The 12,727-nt window shown below is 38.4% G+C and overlaps 1 protein-coding gene across 1 annotated transcript in view; it reads right to left on the bottom strand.

Annotated features, from left to right (window-relative positions):
* MEP1B (meprin A subunit beta) overlaps positions 1 to 9,274 on the bottom strand; it is a 28,082-nt gene extending 18,808 nt beyond the window's left edge. Inside the window, exons 1-4 of the mRNA XM_057365033.1 lie at positions 9,135 to 9,274; positions 7,212 to 7,357; positions 994 to 1,044; positions 855 to 898 (exon numbers count right to left, since the gene is read on the bottom strand). Of these exons, the coding sequence (XP_057221016.1) occupies positions 855 to 898; positions 994 to 1,044; positions 7,212 to 7,357; positions 9,135 to 9,274 (381 nt within the window). The remainder of the gene's footprint in view (positions 1 to 854; positions 899 to 993; positions 1,045 to 7,211; positions 7,358 to 9,134) is intronic.
* Between the last annotated feature and the right edge of the window lie 3,453 nt (positions 9,275 to 12,727).

Genomic DNA, 12,727 nt, shown 5'->3' with positions numbered 1-12,727 from the left:
AGGTCTAAGGCTTGGGTTTGAAATGCCTTTTCTCCCTTCTTCCGGTGTCTGCAGATTCTGTAGTATTTTCTCCACAGAAAYAATCTGAGCTTTTGATGCATGTGCATGGAAGCTTCATCTCCTGTGGGAAGCAGTAAGATCTAAAGTCCTCAATACTGTAGAGAGACTAATAATTTTGTAATTTTTCCTAATGTAAGGGTTTGTTTCTGTGCCTTTAGCAAGTGCTGTCCTTGCATCCAGTGACACATTCAGCATATTTCCCATAAGGGAGAGTAAAACACTATTTTCAGAGTACTTTGAGTGCAAGACACATTGGGGGTTTTCTACTAGATATTTTTGAGATGTAAATGAAGTTTTTTTCTTAGTTGATCAGATAAGTATGCTGACCAGATACCTTCAAATGTGGTATTACAGTTCTAAATTTTTCACTGGTTTTATCAATCTACTTATAGGATGAAGGTTTTGTAGTGCTGCTAAGTAAATTTAATCAGCTCTGAATAAATATTATACAGATAAATGAAGATTTTTTTTTTATACAAACATGCCTGGATGATGATCATTGCTGTTTAATCTCTTAAAAGTGCAAATATAAAAAAAAGAAACAAGAAGCTAATAATATTGATCTAATCACTGGAGAGATYTCATGCTGGATAATGTTTCTGCAAATGCTGCTGACTCCTTCATTGYCTATGACATTTTGTAGAATTCCATCCCCAATCATCTTCAGTTTATTGTTACATAAACAGGATTTATTGTTAGTAGGAGCAGGATGAATCTATTATTTCCATGCCAGTGATACTTCACATTTGAGTCAATGGCACATTTTTGGCTTTGCATTTTATATTTGAACTCACCCCATGAAGTTTGATGTCTCCCTCAAAAAGGTCTAGTCCTAAAGCTAAAGAGAAGAGGAGTTAAACATTCGGTTATTTAATTGATCTTTAATGAAAATTATTTAAAAAAAAATAGAAGAGAGATTGAATTTTGAAAAACCTTCATTTATGTCRAAGATGTCCTGATCAACTCCTCCATCTACGTCTATTTCTGAAAAATAAAAAGACAAGTGAGGTAGGACATTAGCCCTTGYTGTTATCTTTATGAAGTGTGAAAATTAATGCAATAACAATAACAGTAATTATAAATCTGTGTCTGTCCCAGCGATGTTTATGAGCAGCTGGTTTTGTTGACTGCCTCCCRTGCATACAAATAGATCTCTAAACAGAACTCACCAGTTGTCTCTGGAGCAGGCTGGGGAGGGGGAAGAAAAAAAAAAGATATTATTAGAAAGGCATATAATGAAATGCAGCTCGCATTACTTTCTCAACAGTATTAGAGATGTGATTCAAGCTCCACTGACAGCACTTAGCACATGGCTTTGTATTGGATTGAGTGCACCCACTGCCTCCCCATTTGACTGGAAATATTTATTTGCTCATGTGGCAGCTTTGCACCCTCCCCTCCTCAGGCTGCCCAATAAATAATTCGCCCAGAACTGCTTCTGTGAAGGTTTCATAACTTCTTTTCTCTCACAACTCAGGTAGTGCTGGATTGTCCTTCACAAATGGGAAGAAAAGGAGCCTATTATTTCTAGGGAATCAAGTATTGCTACTAGACAGCAGCTGTACAGAACCTGTGGAAGTAATGCTTAACTTCCCATTGCAAATCTGAAGATTGGGGGAGAGAATGAGGGGTCTGGCATCACACAGCAAGGCTTTGAATGCCTGGGTGCATAGTCCAGGTCACCTCAGCTCCAGCTCAGTGCTCTGTCTGGACTCTATTTACCTAAACAGTAACAATTCAAACACTCCCTTTGCAACATGGAGAATCCACAGATCATAATGAGATATAGTGGCATATAGATCACAATGAGGTATAGTGACAAATGATGAGATAAACATAGAATATGTATAGAAATGATGAGATATACATAGAGATATAGTGACAAATGATGAGATATACATAGAACAATTCTCTTTGCCATAGCATGCCTGTAAAATACAATCTTAATTCTTTTATTTGACTAGATAATTCATTTTTGGGCTGGCTCAGATATATTTGGCATAACACTATGCAACCATTTCTCACAGAGTGAGTAAAATCATAAACAGCCTTTCTAAGCCATCACTACTGAGTGTCTTTTATTTGTATGTTTTAATAGAAATTCACAAACTGAAGATAAAAAACATTTTTATATTCTAAGATCTTAATATAAGTCGCAGATATAGCAAATGGAAAAATATAACAGCAATTCTGGGAAAAAGTGTGGGATTTTTACTTTTATTTTTACTACAGTTTGCCTCCAGTTTTTCTTTCTCTATATAAATAATTTCATGCAGCTTTATATGTAGGACTTCTTTTACCAGTGTGATAAGCATCTGCAATTTCCGCTAGAAGCAATGAACAACACAAGATCAGAATCCTGAAAACCAGCAAAAATCAAGTCCATGCAGTCCCTAGGAATATTAATTGTGGTAATTTCTAACATCTGTACAATGTGTAAGATGGCAGTATGGTGTGGTCTTCTAGACTTGAGTTTCAACAGGTAACGAGGGGAACGATTTCAAGGGAAACAACTGTGAACCCTTGAACTGACTTAATGTAAAAATTTTAAGCAAACAAAGAAAAAGAAATCCTACTGCCCATGAAATATCAAGGTTCAGAAAGAAAACTTTGAAATTGTCAGAATGCCCTATTTAGGTTCATAATGACAGATTAATTTTTGATCTGAAAATCAAAAAAAAACTTCAGCAAAGGGCAGAAAAAAATACTGCGAATACAAAGGTCAGAAATCTCATTTTATGATTTTGATTCACCTGAACTAAAAATAACTCAAAGTGTTGCTTCACAGTTTTTGTCAGATTTTGATTATTTAATCTGATTGTGTAAGAGGAAAACCATTTTCACCAAACCAAGTGGAGGCCATAATTTATATGTTTAAGAGAGATAATTCTCTAAGTGGCACCAGCTGACACATGCAAACACTTAATATCTAACTTATATAACAGGCAAAGTTTTTAATCAACTTCTTCTGCTTCCTTTTTTTTCCCCTAACTACCACCCACACATGTCCTTGCACAGGGTTTTGACCTTGAAGGGTCAGTTACAGAGAAAACTGAGTATAATCTGTTTCCTCATTGAATTTCTCCTGAAACAACCATGTTTCAGCACTTTGCAMTATTGCATATTTTAAAAATTTGTCAGACTTTAAGATAGGTGACCCTAAAAAACCCAGTATCATTGTGGAAAAGTGACTGACTCCATTTCAAAACTGGTTCCAGAGCTGGGCAGATGCAAGTGCTGAAGGATTTATATTGATCTCACATTTCAAAATTAACTGGTATCATTCAGGTTTACATTGATATATGAGAAATAAGGATGGGGACTTTAGGAAAAAAACCCACAACTGCATACACACACAGTTTAATAACTGCAGACGTCTTGTTCAAACAAACCATCCATACATTTGAAATGTCAATAGACTCCTCCTTCATGTTGAAGTTTTATTGTGCACATATTGTATTATTACACTTTGTTATCACTGCATAAGACAATTCATTATCACTGTGTATAAAGCAGTATCTACATATTCAAGTTCTGAAATGAAAGTGGGCCAAGTGAGCAACACATGTTTGGAAGACCACTTGCTTTTTAACTCCCACTCACGCAGATTTCTATGAGGAAAGAAATTACAAGTAAAGCTTGCAATATTAAAAAATTAAAATCACGTTACTGCATTTTATGTTAAAGATTATTGATGGAGGAGAAGAATCATACCCATATACGCTGAATCCCCTCATAACCATTAATGGTGAGTAAAAGGCTTCTGCAGTTCCAATAACTATAAACTACAATGTACCCATACCTACTAACCAGAAAGTATAACCTTGCTAAAGGCACAAACTGGCTAACTCCTTGAAAAGTTCCTCTACCTGCAGCAAAAGCTCACAAACTAAAACCAGCAACTAAGGACAGTGCACAAATCAAAATTTGGTGCACAAATCAGAATATGAGCTCATGACTGAACMAYATCAAAWTCAACAACTCAGTGAAATCCAGGCYGGYCCTCAGAGTCTGAAAACRRCCACTGAATGTTTTATACTGAAGGAATCCCTTCCAACACCTCTTTCCACTGTGTTCCCAACAAAACTACRTCTTTATTCCTGTGACTCTCAAGAGWAAAATACTCTGTTTYGAAAGGAGCATCTCTGCATACAAGKATTACTCGTTCACATGGCAGTGACTTTGGTCTCAACACCAACCCGACACACTATATGATACATTTCTAGTCTGTGAAAATMTTGTAAATACAAAGCAAATTCACAGTTCATAGTGAACTGTGCATGCAGAGTAGGGTTGTGTTAGCTGAGGTGTACCAAGTAGAAATCTAWTTTAGTCTAATCAATGCTATTTTTAAATCTACACATACTCAYATTTTTGATCACGTTTAATATCAGTCCCTAATTTTGGACATGGACAACATGTAAATTAAGACATAGAAATGGTTGGTTAAACCACGGCTTGTGAGCACACTGAACTGACAAAAAATTCAAGTGCATCATGGACAGGTGGGAAACATCTCACCTATTGTAATCATGTAAACATTAGGTAAATGTGAATAAACAAATGGATAATTCCTATGTGCCTAGAATATCTATGGCACCACCATGATGCCTTGGCATCTCCATAAGACAACCCACCTCACTTAGCTTGGATATCTGTTCAGATGGAATATAATCATCTAGTTTGGATGACACACCCTAACTTATCAGCGTTTTCTCCAGACTATRTTATTTTAGTATTGGCATCCAGARATTTGAAATTAGCTCTTTCTGGCTACAGAACACAAGGAAATGAAATAATTAACCCTGGTGGTCAGAAGCCCTCTTTCACACAAGACCCAGTTATTAGGAACCAGCTTAATGTGAGATAACTTCAAGATATGGGCTGTGGCACCCTGCATCACCTGCTATGGGCTGTAACAAAGCCTGCAGTGGAATATAAACAAGGACGAGATTTGAGTTTCCAAAAGGCACAGGAAGTGGAAATAGTGGGAAAGTATGGAATTGGGGTACAGGAGGACAAAGGGAAAGCTGGGAATGTGAGGCTGAGCACTTTACTTCGGGAGATGTATGAGCATGCGTTGGTGGAAAGGAAGAAGATAAGGCTGCCACGATTGTTAAATTGCATAACTTAGATAATGTTATTGTACTTAGGAAGTGTCATAAAAATAATACCTTACTCTGTAAATTACCCTGAGGCTATGAACAGCTGAAACAAGCATTCAAGARCTTTTTGGTTTCTGTTTTCTGAACTATTATATTGTATAGCACCAAAAGTTCCTGACCTCTACAACAAAGCCTCCTAAAACGAGCAAAATGCTCTATTTCACTACAAAAGACAGGTAATAATACCGAAATCTCAACTGTTATTTTTGACTTGAAATATTTCAGCTGGATTGGAGGAACAGGGAGCAGTCATKTCCAAGTACATCCAGTGGCTAAAAAAGCATAATTTTCAATATCAATTATAACGTATTATAGAAAAAAAAATCCATTGAGGTATGGAGAACTGAAATAAATTTCCATACTCGATTCTAACCCCAGACTTGCTCTTCTGGKAACTTTGAACACTAGTGGACATTTTGCTTACATAGGGAACAGAAGATAATCTCTTTCCATGTATAGCCAGGCCTATGAARAACAGCAACACTAAGACCCCCAAGGAAACAGAAATAATTTATCTCTCCCACAAAGACAACAATAGAATTCTTATTTTGCAGAATCAATWTAATTAACTCTTTTCCTCTCAAGGTCATCTTAAGCTGCATTACTTACTCAGTCATATAAAGATTATATATTCTTTGTTTTCTTACCAGACTCCAGACCACCTGAAGAAGAAGAAAGGTCAGAAGCCCAGGCACAGAAAACAGGACCATGTTGTTCTCCAGTCAATGGTTGCATGGACAGARTTTTACACCAACTTGGTATTTAAGGCAGAAAGTATCATAAATCAAAACCTTTGTCCTCTCAACAACGATTAACTCACCTTACCTASCCTTTTCTTGTCAAGTAAGCACATCATTACTGTATTAAAATGACTAACAGAAATACTTCAACTATTTTTAAGAACCACTGTGAGAAAAAGCAGTGGAGAGAAATTGAAATGCAGGATGAAATGGAAACAAGAAAAAGGAAATACAGGAGAAATAGACTGACTGAAACATAGGAAATYTCATCTACATTTAAGAATTTATTTTTCTTTCATGGTAAATGCTTTTAAGCATTGGGACAAGTTCCCAGTAAAGTTGTGTAGTCTCTCTCCTTGATGACAATCAAAACAACAACCAGACACAGATCTGAGCGACCTGCTGCAGGTAACCCTGCAGGTGTAATTGAATTAGGAGATCTCCAGAGGTGCCTTCCCACCTCAATCATTCTATGATTCAGAGAATAAAACAGGCACTGAAACATTCTGAACAACGGAAAACCAGCAAGACTCTTGGCAAGACATAAATATATTAGYAACTGTGCATTTTTTGACAGGAAGTGAAAATGAGAAATGTGTGTGCATTAAAAAAAAATCTGCCTGCAACATAATTTCGATATCTGTCTTTTGGAAAATGCAAAGCTATTTCTATTGTTGTTATATGTGAGACACTGCATTTATCACCAGCTTAAATAATGGCATCCTTCAGGATTACTTAGAGATTCCACACAAATTAATTTTTCAAATGTCAGYACCACTGTACTATCACGGTGTCTGTGACTCTTGAGTATTTCTTTCAACTTTAACCATCTCTTCTACTTCCTAGCTGTCAGTGAGCACTGGAATTGCCATCACTTCTTCTTATGCTTAAACTGCAGGTACTTGTGGTAATTGAATGATCAGGCTTTACTAACCTTTTACTTTCCCAGACCAACTACATATATCGACCAACACAAAAACTAAGGATGGCATTTAGAATTTGTATTGTAAATTCAGACTCAAAAATTATTATATCAAAATTAATAACATGTTATAGTCTAAGTATCAGAGATGATAAGAAAGAAAGATCCTAGGTAATGAGGACACCTAAGCCATTTACAACTGCTCAGATCCATACTTGTTTCATTGCTGATACATTGAGAAGTAGCAGTTATAGATATTATTGTTCTTATAATGGTAGGGTCTACTTCTAWGAAAGCAAGAAAATATTATAATCCCCTACTCACCAATATTGATGGTGTCAACTGTTCTCAAATCAGTGAAGTATGGTAGGTCAAAAAGCTCTTTCGTCAAAATTTCTTCTGGAAGTTCAGCAGCCCTTGAATTCTGCCCGCTGCCATCTCCAGCTGCTTGGAGATGATTGTTATGGGTTCTGGAGGATACCCGTGCACAAAAAAAAAAACCTGAAACRCAATTGTGAYTGCAAAGCAGATGTATTTTTATTAGTTGAAGTAGTAAATAATACATACTGACCACTGGATTTTTTGAAAAGCTGCTGAGCAGRARAAGGAGATGGAGCATGGTGCTCAGGCGGGAGGGGCAGGCAGGCGCTGCACCTTCAGGGAGTCCCCTGGATTGAAATGGCATGCATCTTGTCCTTTTCAGCCCCTCACCCCTCACCCCTCAACCCCACCTCACATCTCCTCCTCTTGGAGTGGAATTTTTCCAGTTACGACATCAGCTCACACTTGGCYAGAGTGGGAGATGAGGCCATAASRGCTCATGATGCCACCTCCATGTTAACAATAGCTCCATTGTATATTGTTCTTCTTYCACAGGTTAAGCTCCCAAYACGTTGCTTCTCCTAAGGGTCAAATTCCCACCARTTAAACAATAAGGTTTTCTTCATTGTCTTTTCTTCATTSTCTTGTTGATSTGTACAACAGCAGACCAAATGTAGCAGGGCCTTAGACACGATTTCGGTCCCTGACACATCGCACAGTCCGTGGTTGGAAAACCTTGATATTCCACCATGCCAACAACAGTACRATGCAACATGCCATCTATAAAAGATTGGATTAACAATACTAAACAAGGAATACAATAAATAATTCATAGAAACCAAATATTTAAGGCACAAAGTAATACTAATCCCTTTTTTTAACCATTTCCAACCCCATGTCCATCCAGCAAACAGATTCCAACTGGTGTCTTTTACGAGGTGTTGAGCAAAYGTCTGTAATTTCTGTAGTTGTCCATGGACAGAGTTAGAATGGTCACTTAAATTTATATAGCATAACAAAATCTTCACACTCATGCTCATGTGATTAAAAGCAAAAAATCAATTGATGCTTCATTTTGTAGCATAGCGTGTTTAAATGCTGTCTACATCAATTAACAAATCAGATATAGCTGTGCTGGYAGTGTTGCTAAACTTTACTAACAACTAAGTCTATTCAGGCTCATGAGGGCTCATGCACCTGCAAACCCAGGAGACAACAGAGGCAGTGATTGTCTTGGTAACGTTCTAGAATTTAGCTGTATCTGTGTAGTCAGAGTAAAAGTATATATGATCTGAGTATGACAGTGGTGAGTTCAGTTTTATTGCAGTAGTTTTATTTGCAGATAAGAGGTTTAGTTTCTTAAGGTGCAAGGGCTACCTTTAATTGCTATTGGCATTCTGGCCCATGCTCGGCCCCTGTAGATCAAGGTATCTTGTGGAAGTTGCATGCGTGTACTAAAACTCAGGKTTAGCTGCACTGTAGTTGAATTACACCAGTGTAAAGCATTTTAATACCACGATATTGGGGCACTGACCCACCAAGTTATAGGAGTTTGTTATTTCTTTGYTGCTAAATTTAAAGGTGGTACAATTATCTGCATTCAAGGTGCCTAAAATCCACAGCTCCTGCAGGGGTAAAGCAGGGGATTTCCCGAGGTGAGGCAGTTGTTGCCCCAYTCCAGGAGCCGGACAGGCCACAGGGGTGCTGTTACACAGCTGTTTCAGCTCATGGGCAGTGAGAGGGACACTGATCACACACTGATCATGAATGGGTTCTGGGGCAGAGCAGTGCGAAGGTATGAGGTATCCTGTCTGGTTGTCTTAGCCAGGGTCACCCAGATGTTTTGTTCTGGGGGTGTGAGGCTGAGGCACCCTGTTAAAACATACACAGAAGAACAGTTACCTCCCCCACTTCTCCCACTCCCACCTCTTAGTCCTGCCGATGGAAATGCTGAGTTGGTACTTGGTACCAGTGCCACTCCCCAGGAATGGWGATGGTGATTGCCTGCTTTGCTTCTGCTGCTGTAATCCCAGCAGCAACAGGAACAGGTTCCATGGAGGGTCCATTCTATAACTGGGCACCTGAAAAGTAAAACTGCGCAGGACCTMGAATGGATAGGGAGGGCATAATCCAAAAGAAAGTTGACCCAACAATTGCACAAGGGAGTATACGAGTAGGAGCAGTGCTCCTAATGCCTAAAGTGAATGGACTTCAATTTTCCTATAGTTTAAAACAGTGCAACTGTAGAATAGCTCYTCTGAAACAAAGGTAAAGTCAATTTAAAAAAATAAACTAATATACACCTGGAAACTTCTCTGCTTTTCTCACCCTTTCTCTACACAAAGAGGCTTTTACTTAGGAGGATTTTCGTTTTATCCAAAGGCATCCAGCCCATATGAGCCAAAACCATCTCGCAATGATAAGCAAAGCACAGTCAGTAGGGACAATAGGGAGTGTTGTTTCAACATTGGCATCCACTGTGAAGAAGAGGGAAGATAATTTCCAGAAACAATAGTTTTATTCAACAATGGTGATAAATATGAACTGAGTTTTGTTTTAAATCAACAGTGAAGGCAGTTCAGTGTAATATTACAAATCACAAAAATAGAAAAAGTATGAAAATGACATAAAGTGATGATTATAAGTAAAGTAATTTTATAAAAAAGTTATATCAAGCTATGGAAAATGTTTTTTAGGTTTCTTGTCCTGTTCTAAGCGTTATTTTCTTTGTTGATAGTCCTATGATTAAGGCTATGAAAACAGCACAGGTCAGCATTTTCAGACCTGATGAAACTTGGTCATTTACATCAGAAGCACTAACAACTCCAGAAGACTGCAGCAAGAGCTGGGTATTCTGCTTTGTACCCTGCAATACCCCAGCACGATATCATATCTTTCAGCAGATGAACTACATCCCATCAGGACCTCAGTGGATATGTTCACATTGTGCTTAGCTCCTTGAAAATCTCCCAKGTAGTGACTACCTTGCTCTCCAGTTTTCCTTTGAGGGAAATTAGCTAGCTCTGTTCACATTGAAGCACGAGGGCAGCTCTGTGGGGAGCTCACCAGCAGCTCTTCCCAAAAGATGGCACAGATGAGCCTACACTTTGTAGGTTCTGCTTAGYRTAGTTCTCCAACACTAYTGCAAATAAACTCATATTTTTCTCCATCATACTTCAGAACTTGCAGCATATACTTGAAGATTCATAAAATGAAATCTCCACTCTAGAAGGCTGAAATGCAAATTATGTGTTAGAATTTGATTGGAAAAAAACCATAAAAATTAGTGACTTTTATGGCCACTCCTGTGCTGTGGGTATACAGAATTTAACACCACAAATCCACTTGCTACTAAAGGAGGGGTAAAAGCAAAATACAAAAAATACTTGCTTAACAAATCATTAGTATTTGCTTGGATTTCTGAATCTCTTCCTGGAATCTTAATTCTGGCATGTAGCCATCATGTGGTGTCATAAGCCCAGTTGGTAGGGTTTTTCAGTTCCCAGCCTTTCCCCAGGGGTTCCACTCCCCAAGGTCACCTGCTGTATTTTTTCAATCATCTCACCCAGAGGATTTCCTCTTTCATTAATCAAAAGGTTCATTATTACACTTTCATATGCTGGGGGAGCAGTCTTAATCAGTCTGTTTCTCATAGTAACAGACGAGGATTTTGTATCAGAGTGTCAGCACCCCCAATAAAAATCACTGCTTTCATCTCGTCCTCCTTCATTCTCTATATACAATCTCACAAGGTATTACACAGATGATCAGACCCCGACCAATCATTTTCTGTGGGATATTTAATACCATATTAATTTAATACTAACATTAATAATATGTCCCTGAGTAGTCCAGGCTGGCAAATCAGTATTCTGTGCAATAGTTTTAAATGCATTCTGCTTTAAATGAATGCTTGACACAAAGAATTTCTCTGAATCTCCTGCATCCAAGGTTATGAATAAGAGTCTGAGATTGCTTTAAAAATCATCAGCAAAAACTAGATTTAATATTATGAMAGCATAACAGAGTTTCTTAACAACATTCACTCTAGCACTTACAGAATAGTTAAGGCACACCAAGGAAAAACAATCAACAACAAAGCCAAATAAAATCCAGACAAGMAGACCAGAAATGAACCAGGAACTGTCTGTGTGTGTGTGTGACAAAAGGACAGTGAGACAAGGATAAAAAGGAATATGTCTTAAAAGCTTAACAGCACTCAACAGTACTTTAATTTATACTTCAAACTTAAAAATGCAATAAAGGAACAACACTTAACTTACACCTAACTTAACTTATAACTTAAGCTTGAGTTGTACTTGAACTATAACCATTTGACAGAGGACCAATATTTAATAGCACTAAAACTATTTTATGACTTAACCTTACTTCCACGCCTAACTCACTGAGATCTCAGATTGCAGTGTCACAGTCCTCAGCCATTCCATGTGCTTGTCTTGTTTGTTTTTCAAGTTCTGTGTTCTTATCAACTGCAACTTTGTATGAATATAATAGACATTCAGCCATTCAGCTATGCACGACTAAGCCACTCTTTAGAGTGTACTTGAGGAATTTGCACAAACTCTCCCCAATATTTTAACACTCCCATTGGCTCTTTAGCCTCCCATGGTTTGGGGCCAATACTTGTACAAGTTTCTATCTTGTCCCACAATACCCTGTGTCCACCCAGTTGCTCCACCTGCGGAGCCATGGCCTGAGGCTCCTTTTCATGAAATATCTTTACTGATGCACTCACACAGGAAGGTGATAATGAAAACCAAAATACTGAGGGTGGTAACTCCTCTACTGGTATCATCCAGCAGCACCAAAAACACAAAGGACTAAGAGTYCTTCCTAATGGAGTCTGGAATCTTGACCTATGATTACAGTATCTACACCATGCAACAACAAGGGCATGGCACTGATTACACTTTGAACACAGAAAAACATTACTAAGTTCCCACACATAGCTGGATACCTGGACTTAAATCTTGACCTCCCRTGTGCTGCACACACACATGGAACAGTGTCTCTCAGTACAGCTACATGCTTCACTCCTCTGGTGCAGCCCCGTGCTTCACTGACCAAGCCCTGTTCTTGTTTCACACACCCATGGAACAGCCTCTCTTGGTGCGACCRTGCTCTCCAGTGCCCAAGCCTTGCCAGTTTTTTGAGTCAGTTTTTGTGCTCTGGGCATCCCATCCTCATCACCATTAATGTTAGGGTTCTGGAGGATGCCCATGCACAAAAAAAAAAACAAAAAACTTGAAGTGCAACTGTGATTGCAAACTGTGATCTGCAAAGCAGATGTATTTTTATTCATCGTAGTAGCAAATAATACATACTGASCATGTACCAAGGAATATGTTCCTTGAAAAGCTGCTGAGCAGGAGAAGGAGATGGACCATGGTGCTCAGGCAGGAGGGGCAGGCAGGCACTGCACCTTCAGGGTGTCCCCTGGATCAAAATGGCATGTGTCTTGTCCTTTTCACCCCCTCACCCCACAACCACCAACTCCT

Source organism: Malurus melanocephalus, unplaced genomic scaffold (genome assembly GCF_030028575.1).
Source record: "Malurus melanocephalus ecotype Western Australia unplaced genomic scaffold, MMel_1.1 scaffold_46, whole genome shotgun sequence".
Classification (NCBI taxonomy): Eukaryota; Metazoa; Chordata; class Aves; order Passeriformes; family Maluridae; genus Malurus; species Malurus melanocephalus.
The sequence above is the reverse complement of the archived record's forward strand: the minus strand, read 5'-3'. Positions and strand labels throughout refer to the sequence as shown.